At 43.9% G+C, this 12,423-nt stretch overlaps 3 protein-coding genes across 3 annotated transcripts in view; 2 read left to right on the top strand and 1 right to left on the bottom strand.

The window, feature by feature from the left end:
• Positions 1 to 12,423, bottom strand: part of LOC126558058 (carboxypeptidase D) — a 195,372-nt gene that overhangs the window by 56,195 nt on the left and 126,754 nt on the right. The gene's annotated exons all lie outside the window — the stretch shown is intronic.
• Positions 930 to 4,446, top strand: LOC126556983 (uncharacterized). Its single transcript, XM_050212572.1, has 4 exons — positions 930 to 1,168; positions 1,248 to 1,976; positions 2,043 to 3,644; positions 4,140 to 4,446. The coding sequence occupies exons 1-4, from the start codon at positions 930 to 932 to the stop codon at positions 4,444 to 4,446; spliced, it is 2,877 nt and encodes a 958-aa protein (XP_050068529.1).
• Positions 7,710 to 8,987, top strand: LOC126558976 (uncharacterized). Its single transcript, XM_050215068.1, has 3 exons — positions 7,710 to 7,876; positions 8,285 to 8,731; positions 8,801 to 8,987. Exons 1-3 carry the CDS (start codon positions 7,800 to 7,802, stop codon positions 8,964 to 8,966), a joined length of 690 nt encoding a protein of 229 aa, XP_050071025.1. The 5' UTR covers positions 7,710 to 7,799; the 3' UTR covers positions 8,967 to 8,987.

Genomic DNA, 12,423 nt, shown 5'->3' with positions numbered 1-12,423 from the left:
ATTTCACAACAAATATAATTTCTACTTTAAATTGGTCAAAAACACATGAGTTGTTGAATTATATAGTAACATATTAGTTAGTGAGTAACTGTATAATGCATAGAAGTATACTATGTATTATACTTGTACCCTTAAATAACTTTTTTTCTCTCCTAATTTTATAACACGATTTTGGTAGGATTTTGGAAAGCAAAAAATGCATATAATTTTAACTTAAATTAGTTATACAGTGTATGCAAACCACACTACTGAGATGAGACCACGGTCAGAAGCTTAGCCTAATTACATAATTAACACACCCCCTTTATACGAAAATAATATTGGAAATTAAAAAAAAGTATTGCAAATAGATGTTATGAGAATCTTTATGTAAACTAGTAATAAAAACTAATACAAACAGTTTCCAAGCTGAGTATACCTACGGGAAAGTATTCCAATTCCTTTATTACCTTTTCCTAGCCAAACGCATTATGTGTTTCACAAAACTTGAGATCGCACAGTTAGGGAATGATTTTTCGCAGCTCGTCCTAACTCCACGAGCCGTCTGAATCGCATCCTCCAACGCAGTACCGCTGATGAACTGACCAATCCAATCGGCCCTCGAAAGTCCCTCCACGATCGTTTCAACTGTGGTAGCCTTACTTTCTGCGACCGCGATTGTGGCCTCCTTCACGTACCAGCAAACTGTGCGTTGAACGCAGGCCACCGTATCAATGTCGTAACCTTCCATCGTTCGATCTAGTGAGCCGAGTAGTGTCCACAAGAGATTTTCGCCATCTTCTTCGTTGCGTTGGTTGGCTACGGAAAAGGAAAGCATGAGATGTCGTAGATAGAATCGATGAAACATCATCAAAGTAACCATCCTTTTGCCGAACTTTACGTGGTGCTAGAGAGTTGAATAGATCGGTTGGTTGAGATTAACCGTTGTGATGGTGTTCAGTGTTGAGCCTAGTGAAACGTTCTGGGAATCTCCCAGCCACCCGTATGAAGATGAAGCGGTGGCCTCTGTGGAATCGTATTCGCTTATGTTTTTTATTAAATTATTAGAGTTGACCAATCGCAAAGAGGATGAAGAGTACACCGTTTCGCTTCATTGTGTTGGTGGTGGTGATAGTGTGACCGGAACGTTGGCCGATTTGAACACCAAGAAACCTGGTGAAGTTGTGAGGTAATAAGGTAGTGTTTCTTAATTTCTACAAAATGAATTCGGTTAACGTATTTTGCGTCTTTTTTTTTCTTCTCTTAAGCTTGCAAGCCGATAAGGACAAGTTTGTTCGTTTCTTGAAAGAAAATTCCATCAATGTCCGCATCAAGCCGAACGATTCAACCGTTTACAAGGGAGTGTTGAAGCTGAATGGTTCAAAGGTAATGGACTTTGAGCCAGACGTCGAAAGTTCTACACCGGTCGAAGAACAATTTCCCATACACGATGAAGCGAACGAAGTAGTGGGAAAGATAACGATGATACTGCAAGTCGTCCACAACGCTTCGACTGTGGATCCCTTGTCTAACGCCGACGTTATTTATCGCATCAATGACAGCAAGCTTAAATCGGCCGATAAACGAGAGGCAGAGTTGCGCCAGCTACTCGTTTGCACCGAATGCAGCATGCCAAGGACTTCCAACAATGGGTCAGGATGCGAGTATGAGATTATTGATGGAATATTGCATCGCAAGGGCATATCCAGTACGGAGAGGATAATCGAGCAGATCAAGGAGAAGATCAATCGTGCAAAGCTGGATGAAACTTTCGATCAACGGGATTCTATTTCTAACAACGGCAATGATGCGAGCTGCAAATTCTGTACGGAATGCGGCGGAATGACAATAACTGGAGAAACTTGCAAAGCAGGCGAGCGTCCAAGTCGCCCACGATCGTCGCACAAGGTGCCGGAAGACCGATATAGTGCATATGCTATGGAAAATGCTTCTACTCCATCTGGACAAACGAAAAATGCTTCAAAGAATGCGATTCGGTACGTTCTTATGACGAAAACAAACTTTAGTAATAGATAATAAAATAGGATTTAAATATTTTTCAGCTGTTGCGATCGTTGTAAGGCCTGTTTGGATTGGCTGCCGACCGAGTGCTGCTGTCCGAAGTGTGGATATAAACGATCAAATGAGAACACTCCGTTGAACCCCACTTTGCCACAATACTTCAGCAATACGTCCAAGGTAGAACCACTGCCCACCGGAAAAGCGGCTTCTCTGCATGATTCGGACACAATAGTAGCTTCCTCAGCATCGTGTCAGTTGTGTCAAATTTGTCAAACACGTTGTATCGATTGTGCCAACCAAATTAATCAGCAAGGAAACTCGAGGACTTCAAGCTCTTTTATTTGTTCTTTCGTGAAGCCCAAACCCGGGATGGAGCCAATGCAAACTAGCTCTAGACCTATAACGCGACGTCCTTGGCGTACCGGTCGTCCATCACACGGACCAAAATCGACTCCCGCAAAACTACAAGGATCGGCTGGATGCAAACGCACTGAAGAGATGAAACAGGTCTATGGTGGAAAAGGGGGCAAAGAATGCAAAAACCAACCACAGCCTGCAACAAACGGCAAGAGTCGCATGTCTATAGGACAGATTCGGAAAAGCTATAAAGCGAACATACGACAGATTAAGCGCCAGAATCGCAAACTCTACTCTTACCGTTTCGGAAAGCGTCATCCGGGTATTGTGGTTGGACATCGAACCTGTATGAGACAGGACCCTCTCGTTCCACCTCATATGGGTTGGCAGTGGGACATCTGTCCACCGGGGATAGGCAAACGACTGCCCGGTTGGCGACCGGGTGCAGTGCGACAGCCCATAAGGCAATTGATGCAACACTTTCTCAAATGCTATCCGCTGGACAATTTACCCGTTTCAAAGAAAAAATCCGTCGGTTTCCATACCGATGGTACGACACAGGATGACCAAAAGCAGAAGCCAACACTTCACATCACGAAGCAGAACGGTGTGTACTCGATAACGATGAATCCACTGAAGGATTCGGACACGCTCAAAACAACCGACGATCCCTATCTGCCATGTAAACCGATCAAGTTCAAACTTGCCAAAGATCCGCACCGTACCAAGCTGTACCAGTTGCGAGACATACTCAAGCGCAAAGGTCTACCACTGTGCGGGTGTAAGGAACTAGTCAATTGTGAGCATTGCACCGATCGAGAGAAACGGATTATAAAGGAGGAGATACGCCGCTCGGCAAAAGTGTTGGGACTGCCTGTAAAAACCTCTATCAGCGATGTGCCAAGCGGAAGTGAAAGTGAGCTTGACGTAGAGTTTACTCCACCGTCAGCCATTATACGGCCGGACGCACATAGGCCCGACGTTGCCGTGGCAGAAACGCAGTACAATGTTCAGGACTTCCAGCTTAAACCGGATGGGAAGGACATTAAATCGAAAGCTTCCAACCGTGGCGGAGTATCTAACCATGGAAAAGGCGATGCTGGCTCTAGGCCAGCTAACGCTCTGGGTTCGAAAGCTGTGACCCAAAAAGGAGGTGCCGTAAAGAAGAAGGACGGAGGAAAAGCTGGAGCACCGGATGCGGCAAACACTAAAGTTCGCATATCGGTCGCGCAAGCCAAGGGTTCTGGAGCAAAGGGGAGCGAGCCCGCCGGAAAGGACAGTAAAAAGTAAAAACACACCGCACTATTTTGGTCGGTTTTCCAGCCTTCTGTTTCGTTATGAAGCCTCAGCCGTCAGATCGGTCAGTTAGCAATATTTTTGGAGTTTAGTTCTCCTATTTTAACTTTAAAGGTTTATCGCTCTAGCTCTAGCTACACCTTTACATGCACTACTTTTTCTTGTATTGTCCCGTTTTGGAACCGAAAATAGAAATTCGCGTACGATCTCTTTCGGAAATCACCTGTGCACGGTGTATGTTGTTTAAGTCTAATTTGTCTCTTGTTGTACGTCATAGCTAGCCAGTTAAGTTGCACATTCTTTTCGGGAGGAACTTCGGTAGATCGTATTGCGTCACTAAGTGAGAATCACATGTTACTCCACCGGCTCTGTTAGACGAGGCACTTTCAAAACGAGACAGAGGTAATGGTGTGCTCCGGACGTTACGGGTACGATACGGTTATCACACTTACCACCTTCCTGCTTTTGCATCGGTTTACTTTCAGCACGGACGGGGCTGGCTTGTCGCGGGGCACCCAAGGACAGCAGGGACGACCAAGGCAGGGTGGAGCTGCTGTTGGAGAAGGTACGGGCGGCGGCACCAATCAGCGCTCCACCAACGGTAAGAACACCGGCAACAGCAACAGCACCAAGGTTCACGTTCAGCAGCGGAGTACCCTGTCAAAGGGGAAGCCAGGCGGAATGGATAGCGCGTTAGTTTGTCAACGAAATCTGGTTGGACCACAGCCACTGGTGGTGGGATGTTGTCCAACCGTCACTTACTGTTGCTATCCAGCACAATGCATACCTTAAGCACTGAACTCATCACACCATTCATTGACTTTTGAATCGGAATCGATAGGAAGGGTATTGCGAAATCGATTTCCACCTGTAGAATCGGAGTGGAAAGATGTGTTACCAAATTTGTACTTTTTTCCTGCTTTCTATCTGAAATTATGTGTCGTTGATGTAGAAATGAAAGAACTTCTGATCGTACCTACCTCAATACTGTTGTCCTTCGTTTCGAACGATATGAACCGAGGCTCTCGGCGCCATCCAGTCTTGGAAGCTCTTGCACGTGGGCGTAAGGTTGTGTGGGAATAGTCTAACGTATAGAACCGATCGTCTTCTGTAGCTGGACCGTAGAGTCGGCCCCAGTGGTTGGTGCCAGCACTGGTGTCGTTGGTTGTTGGTCCACAAAACACTTTCGGAGCTTGCTCGGACAACAATACTGCCAGTGCAAGAATTGACACAGTGAGCATCATCGTCGTCGTCGTCCTGTCGGTTCCAGTGCAATTGGCAAACTGGCGCATTGCGCAAATTGTGGCCCTGAATTCTTCCCTCCAAACTCCAAACATACAGGACTAGTGGAAAATGTGTGCCATGGTTTTTCGATTCCATCCACACAACATCTCACAGTCTAACGCATACGAAATGGTGTGGAATCATTCGGACCGGTGAACGATTTATCATCATCACCACCGTGTGTTGGTTTTGTGTTATGTAGCTGCGTAGTGCAGTGGAAAACAATTCACGCTTCGAAAGCAAACTATAAAGTGATGATCGTTTTCCGTACTTATGACACACACGGTTGATGACAAAACGGGGCCGAGCAACTGCAAGCATGCATATGTGTGTGGATTTGATTATGCTGGCCTCGAACGACATGCAGCATAACTTTGATTGGATGACTGGCATGTTTACCAGATGTCACACTGCACTGCCATTGTAGGGCAGTTATGTCTTGAAACTGCATCGGCTATTACAAACGAGGATCCATTGCGTAACGGATAAAAGTTGCGAAAAGCAGTTTCACCGACCTCTGGGAAATTAATTTAAGGGAATGTATTTAGTAAATTAAAAAAAAAATATTACAAAAAATGTCCTTCTTCTTGTCTTAACGATCTGCTTGGTCACGAGATTTTTTAGTATCACGTGGTTGGATAGTCAGCTCTCACGTCGGGGAAAGCGGTACGGATGGGATTTGATCCTGCCTTTACAGCCGTGTGAAGACTGGCGCATCAGTTACTTTCTAAATACTCATACTCTGGTTATTACTAGTTTTCTAGACTTGATCCTATCAGCAGCTGGATAATCAATCGGGTTTCCCATCCTAGTCCTAGAACCGGGTGAAATTTGATACCAGGTCCTGCCGTGTGAGGAATGACGCAACTATCGATCGGCCACAGGACCGTTACATATCTTTGTATAGCTTAGTTTGTTATGTCCATACGTGCTAATGAAATGTGCTACGAAAAGAAAAATGTTTTATTTGCATTGTGTGCAAAATATTTCAAACAATTATCTGTCACAGTTTACTTAGTTCCAACCCTTGCCGAATCAGTGCAAACATTCGCTCGAAGCTACAGTAGAAATAAATGTGGAAGGGAGAGATAATTTCACGGATGGTGAAAAAAAGCCTGCCGATGGAAATTAAAGTGAACCTCGCAACGATTCAACGGAGTGCGATGACACAGATGCTGCCATTATGTCAGTGCTATTTGCTGCATTTGCTCATGGGACAATTAAATGATGCAATAAAGGTGGAGTAGTTCATTATGTTAGTTCACTGCTTGTATTTTCTGCTGTAGTTAGATATTAGAAGTCTGCCATATTCATGCTTCTAGTTCAAGCAGAAAATCTAATGAGTCTGCTGTAATACATGATAAAGTCATAGTTTTGCGTTTTATGTACTTTGTTTTATTAAATTAACTTATTCGCTCATGGCTTAACTGATAGTACTTGATACGAAAGACGGACGGACTGAAATCGAACCAATTTGCATAATCGTTGAAGTACACGTAAGCATAATTGGAAATCGTTGTCTTATTTTCATGAAATTTACAAAAAAAAACTTTTTTCTATATTCGTCGAGACAATCGATCATTCAAATTCATTTATCTTTCAAAGCAAGATGAAGATGATCAGCAAAACATTAGTAGCAGTACCTAACTTTCAGTCAGGTCAGGACTTTCACGTACCAAAGATGATAGTCCATCTGCATCTGGATACATTATGGTAAAACGCATATTGAAGATCCACATGGAGTGGTTGGCCATAATGTCGATTCTCGGATCGAAGTTTCATATCACTGCCCCAAATACACTAACACCGATCCAGTATGAAATTCTTGTTGTTTTTTATTGTTCAATCACAGATAATTGTGTGATAAAACAAAACAAAATATTTCACACTAACACACTGGAAAGGGAGAGGAAAATTCGCACAAGGAAAGTGAAAAACTGTTTCCCGATTGTCGCCGTACAACACCATGGAAGTAAGTGAGGTCTCGCTTTTTTGCTCGATTACCATTGCCTTGCGCAACATCATGAAACACATCGCCACACTTCCACAGCCCTTCAAAGCGTGAGGGCCGATGCGCCAGAATGCACAGAAAATCAGCAAAATTATCAACGCCTCTGTTGTAACCAGTGTGGCCCAGGATGAAAAATGTCAACCTGATTGCATTATAGTAAGAAAAAGAGTGAGACAGCACTCTTCGGATTAATCGCGGTAATGATGTTCATAATTCCGCATTAAACGTTCACGGTTTCCCTACCCTTGTCCTCTTAGCGAGTCGTCTGTTTTTTCCGTCTTCTGTTTGGCCACATCAAGTGGCCCAGTAGGTACGCACCGAAGAACGCGTACGCGTGCCCTGTGAAGACGAGCACAACAACAATCGTAGCGAATGAATGAAACAACATTTCACGCAACAGGGCACATCGTTTGAATGAATGTGGCCACAAATGGGGAGTGCATCGCAACGTAAGGAAGTCACTCTCGACTGGGTAATACCTTTGAAGCACTTCCCCCATTCGGAGGTATAGTGTTTTGTACTTGAGCGCCTTTTCTTCTGTACCGGCATATACAAAAAAGGTCGTGAACCATGCAGATGTTTGCTACCTGCCACTACCTGATGGTGATTTGGAGGGATTGAAGGAAAACACTTGTTAGTAATTCTATTATTCATTGTGTCGCGATGATTACCACCGGTACCGGGTGCCAGATGGTAGTGCTGTAGGGCTTTGGGCTTTGGGTATAAAATATTGTTTCTGCAGCGAGAAGGATTCATTACAGCTTGTACGTTTCGATCAGTGACTAGTGCTAGTGGTAGTGAAAGTGTTGACGAAAAACGCAAATCTCTTCCGACCAAATTCGTAGACAATATGGCAGCTCGCTCAGCTTACTTTGTGTCCATTTTAGTACTAGCAACGATCGGTTGGCAATGCGTAGAAGCGCAAAGGTAAGTGAATGGCGGACGACCACTAAGAAATCTTAAGCATCCCTTGCGGATAAGAAAGTGTTATACAGCGTGACATGTGAAATGTTATACAGCTGAAATAGGAATACTTAGTAATGTGTTTATTGGTGAACGTTTTTATATAGTTTAACAGTTTGTGGATATTGCGAGAATAGTTTGCGAATTTCGTTGTGCGCCTAAAAAAAAAGAGAAGTTCTTTAAAGTTCTAAAGTTAGAGAATTTTTCCGAAACTGTTAGTGATTGTTTTTAAAGTCTTTTCTTTCTTAGATTAGAGATTCTTAGATTTCTTTAGTATATTATATTATTCATACCTTATAATATATTGCAATATAAGATCGATTCAAATAAAAAGGTCCTCTTCTCCTCAACTCACATTCATCCAACCAATAGTAATCCTTGGCGGCGACAAAACGACAGCTTTGCCACCGAAACGGCCAGCGACCGTAGCCAACGGTTAGGCCTAACAACTGGCTACGGTGGCGTCAATGGGTACGGTTATTCCAGCACCGGACTTGGTTCCTACACACCGCTCAAAATCGATCTCGGTGGTGTCGTTCTCGGCACGCTCGTCGGTATCGGTGCGCTGCTACTGCTGCCCAAGCTCGTCAACGTGATCGGCGGTGGGTACGGAAGTTCCGGCCATTACCGTAGCGCGGACAGTGACCCAACCGGCATCAGCGATCTAATGAACAAGGTCGACGATTACCTCGCACAGAACAACATTGATTCGGGCGCATGTATGCAGAAAGCAGTTTGCAGTTATCTTCGCTCGTCGGATTACCACGCGCAGGTCGGAACGGCTGATCAGGTGGAGCATATGATTCTGGCACTTTCCGAGTAAGTAACTGACTACATGTACATCTTGTGACAAAAATGTCTGATTGTTTCACTTTTCCCTCACGCTAGAAACTCGATCATTGACTACATGCTGGATGGGACGGCGATCAAGGAAGCGATCAAGAATGGCAAAATGCAAACCGCTCGATCATGCGATGAAATCTACTCGACCTGTCCGCTCGATCGTCAGTCTACGCTGAAGCTGTTCAAGAAGATGTTCCCGATCGGGAACTAAGCAACGACAGCGCAGGAGAAATTAAGCTGTTTGATGGAGCTCAGGGTACGCGTTGTCCCGCATAGGACCGTACCGTCGTGCATATGGCGTTGCAATGTGAAACGGGCAAACAGACGTAGCAGCTAATTTGTAACGAAGTTTAAAATGGTTGTTGCAAACAGATCCGACCCAGTTCGTTGGAAGTATTTTTAGCTCTACCGTGTGTCGCTATTTCACTGCTTAGAGCACGCTGGAGGAGATGTTTGCACGACGGAATGGTCCTATGTGAGACAAACTACGCACATCGAATGCAATACAGACAACAACAACCACAACAAACTTGTTAGAGCAACCATGAATGGGGTGAGCATCTGTTGATGCTTCGTGACCCTGGCAGGGAAAATCAATCTGTTTAGAATTAGAACGAGAGCACCAGGGGCACCAAGAAAAGAAGAAAATAAGGCACCACCACCTACAGCGGCATACGCCTTGACTAAAACATACACGGGGATCAATCTTGTATTTAAGCTAGCTTATTATTTTTCTCTCACTTTGCTTTACTAGCGACGGTTCGAAGCGATCTTTGTTCTGCATTTGTGGGGTTCTCTCGTCTCGACTGATCGTTCGTTTGCTCTGTGTGTTTACGGTACGTTGTAAATAATATGTACGACATTGGAACGTGAGATCGTTGGAATAAAAAAGAACAAAACCGACACAAACACTGCACTGCACGTCCTATTAAACGGGTGCGGATGTTGGTTGGTTACCCACACCTAACTTAATGGCTTACAACCTTTCTACACCCGATCTGGACGTTGAACGTGGGCGCGTGCCGTTGATAGTTTTTAAATGTCTGTTTTTGGAATTTCTGAAGGTCGTCTGAAGGGACAATTTGAAGGTAAGAATCATAACTCATTGCTAGGTCGTTTGATTTTGTTGATCTTCTGGACATCGTTCCTAGGGAAAAGATTGTTATTAGCTCATCGTATCCATCCAGAACAACACAAAGGTTCATCAAACGGGTTTCGATTGCAACATCGGCGATCGGACAATTGGGATAAAGCACGTTCTCAGCTCAGTCACGTCTAAATGTAGCAACCCAACTATAACTCAGCACGGATTGGGCCACCAATCAAACATTCCTGCCTTCCTTCACTGGTGGGGTGTGTACACACAGTGTAAACAGAGTTCTATCGAAATCGAATGCCAATAGGGGCAGCGGGAGTTTAAAAATAAATTGCGACCAACAAAAACGCCGCATCGCCGATACCGATTCGTAAGGGCACAGCGTTGTATCATCATTGTTTATCGAATCGAATCGAGAGAGGAAATGAAAATGAAACATCCAACACGAGACGTGAAATCACCATCAGCTTTCTTTCTTTCCACTATGGCGCATCACACTCTCACCACTCTACTTTGGCAAATCATTGTCACTCGTCGTCGGGCAGCTCGTGTATGAGCTGACGCGGAGGGCCCTGACACTGACAGTGATGCACGCACGTGGTGTGCATGTGTTGGTGTGTTTTTTGGGGCGGCAAGATCACTTTGAGGCCCTTTTATCGATGCAACTCCTTCGATGGTCCGATTAGTGACCGAATGTGCTACTAGGAAGTGGTTTGTTCACCATCTGTCCACGTTTCGCGGGTGGGAAACGTAGGTTAAACGCCATGTTTGTAATCGCTAATGAGTAGAACTCAAATCGAGCAAGCTGGTTGAGGCTATTGGTCGCTTGTCCTTGCACATTGCTGCCTGCCGTTGTAGCGTTGTCGTTTGATGGTGTTTACAGCGTCACTGTCAATACTTGGCATTGCATGGTGCGTCTGACTGTCGGGCCTAAATTTAAAACCTAAGAGGTACGTACCTAAGTACCGTAGTGCTATGACCATTTTGTCGGCATTTCCGCTACTTACCTGTCTACTTATGAATAGCGTTGGTTGGTTACTCATCCATCGGTGAGATACAGCTCATCACCGTCATTGGTAGGTTAATATTACGTTTTTACGTTTCTGTTCTTCATACGAGAAAAAGAATGATCAAGCCGGCACCATAGCTTAAAATTTATGACGCTTACGGTCAAGCCGATGTACGTAAGAATGATCGATGGATTTAAAGCTGAAATTGGCAGCAAAGTTTTGGAAAGCATTTAAATATAGAGATGCTGTAAGATTCTTTAGGAATAGTGGGATTTTATAGGCATTAACGAACAAATCTATAGATTTTTTTTTTATTTTCCTCGAGCTCTGGTAGAAGAACAAGTTTCAGCCAGAGAAAGCTATCTCATTGGTAATAACTTAGGATTTATACTGTAGCTTTTCTCTACTGCTGGAGTCATTAGTCATAAGCTTTAACATGATTTAGAGGTGGTTGAAAGATAAGACGTCGATCTAACACAACCAAATAATTCAGCGCTCTGGTCTGCATGTATGTAAAATTGCTACATTTATGAAATGATATCACTGTTTGAAGCGTGGAATTGTCCAACAAAAGCTCTTATATTTTGAGACTTTACTCATAGGAAGATCGACTTTACTCCAAGAAGATCGACTTTACTCATAGGATGGTCTCTGAATCGTGGAGTTTTAATTAAGGTTTTCTCCGTTACAAAAAAAAACCCGAGCAGTGAAAACCATTTTTGGAAACTAGACATCTTTCTGATACCCTGCTGAACAACGTTTTGAAATTGGAAAGAAGACTAGAAGAATGTGATGATGCCATTAATTTCACTGCTGAGAGACAAGGCAGTTTACGTTAGGTGTTAATTAAAAAAAAGGTAAACAAAGAGTGTCATGTTGGATGAAGAGCTCCAGCCTTGGGACAAATAAGCTGATGGAAACGGATTGTTGACCTCGATATGTCAGTGTTACATACTGTGTTACTGGAGGACATAAAGCAAAGCTTGAGATTTATGCAAGGGGTTTTTACAACACACTTTCTAAATTTCATTATAAGTTTTTGGCGTTACAAATATTCTGCAGTTTTGTAGAGGAAATTCTCCAATCTTCCTCTTCTTCTTAGTTTTACCACCTACTAGGTCATGAAGGCCATCGAACTGCTTACTAGGGTGAACGGTCCGGATGGGATTTGAACCCCGATCCTGTCGTGTGATGTTGTAGGAAACCTCATTTCAATCTCAATGAATCAAGGAATTCCAAATCCCGCTTGCACTTTTTTATTCAATCCCTCCTTGACGCGAATCTCACGCTAGGTCATGCGTGCAACGGTATGATCGACCATGCGTCTCCATTCCACAAACGTACGCAGCCCATTACGGTGAGCATTCGACCAAAATATTAGCAAACACTCACCTTCACTGGGAGGGAAGGTTTTTCAAAGTGTGTGATTCAAAGTTCCAATCCGTGCGATAGTAAGGGGCAAATGCGCAATTCTTTATTCCTTCCACCGGTAAAATCAGGTGGTGATTTTGAGAAAACAAAAACAACCACCTCTCACGCGAAGGACGGCGCGTGCGATGAAT

Source organism: Anopheles maculipalpis, chromosome 2RL (genome assembly GCF_943734695.1).
Source record: "Anopheles maculipalpis chromosome 2RL, idAnoMacuDA_375_x, whole genome shotgun sequence".
In the NCBI taxonomy this organism is placed as follows: Eukaryota; Metazoa; Arthropoda; class Insecta; order Diptera; family Culicidae; genus Anopheles; species Anopheles maculipalpis.
The sequence above is the reverse complement of the archived record's forward strand: the minus strand, read 5'-3'. Positions and strand labels throughout refer to the sequence as shown.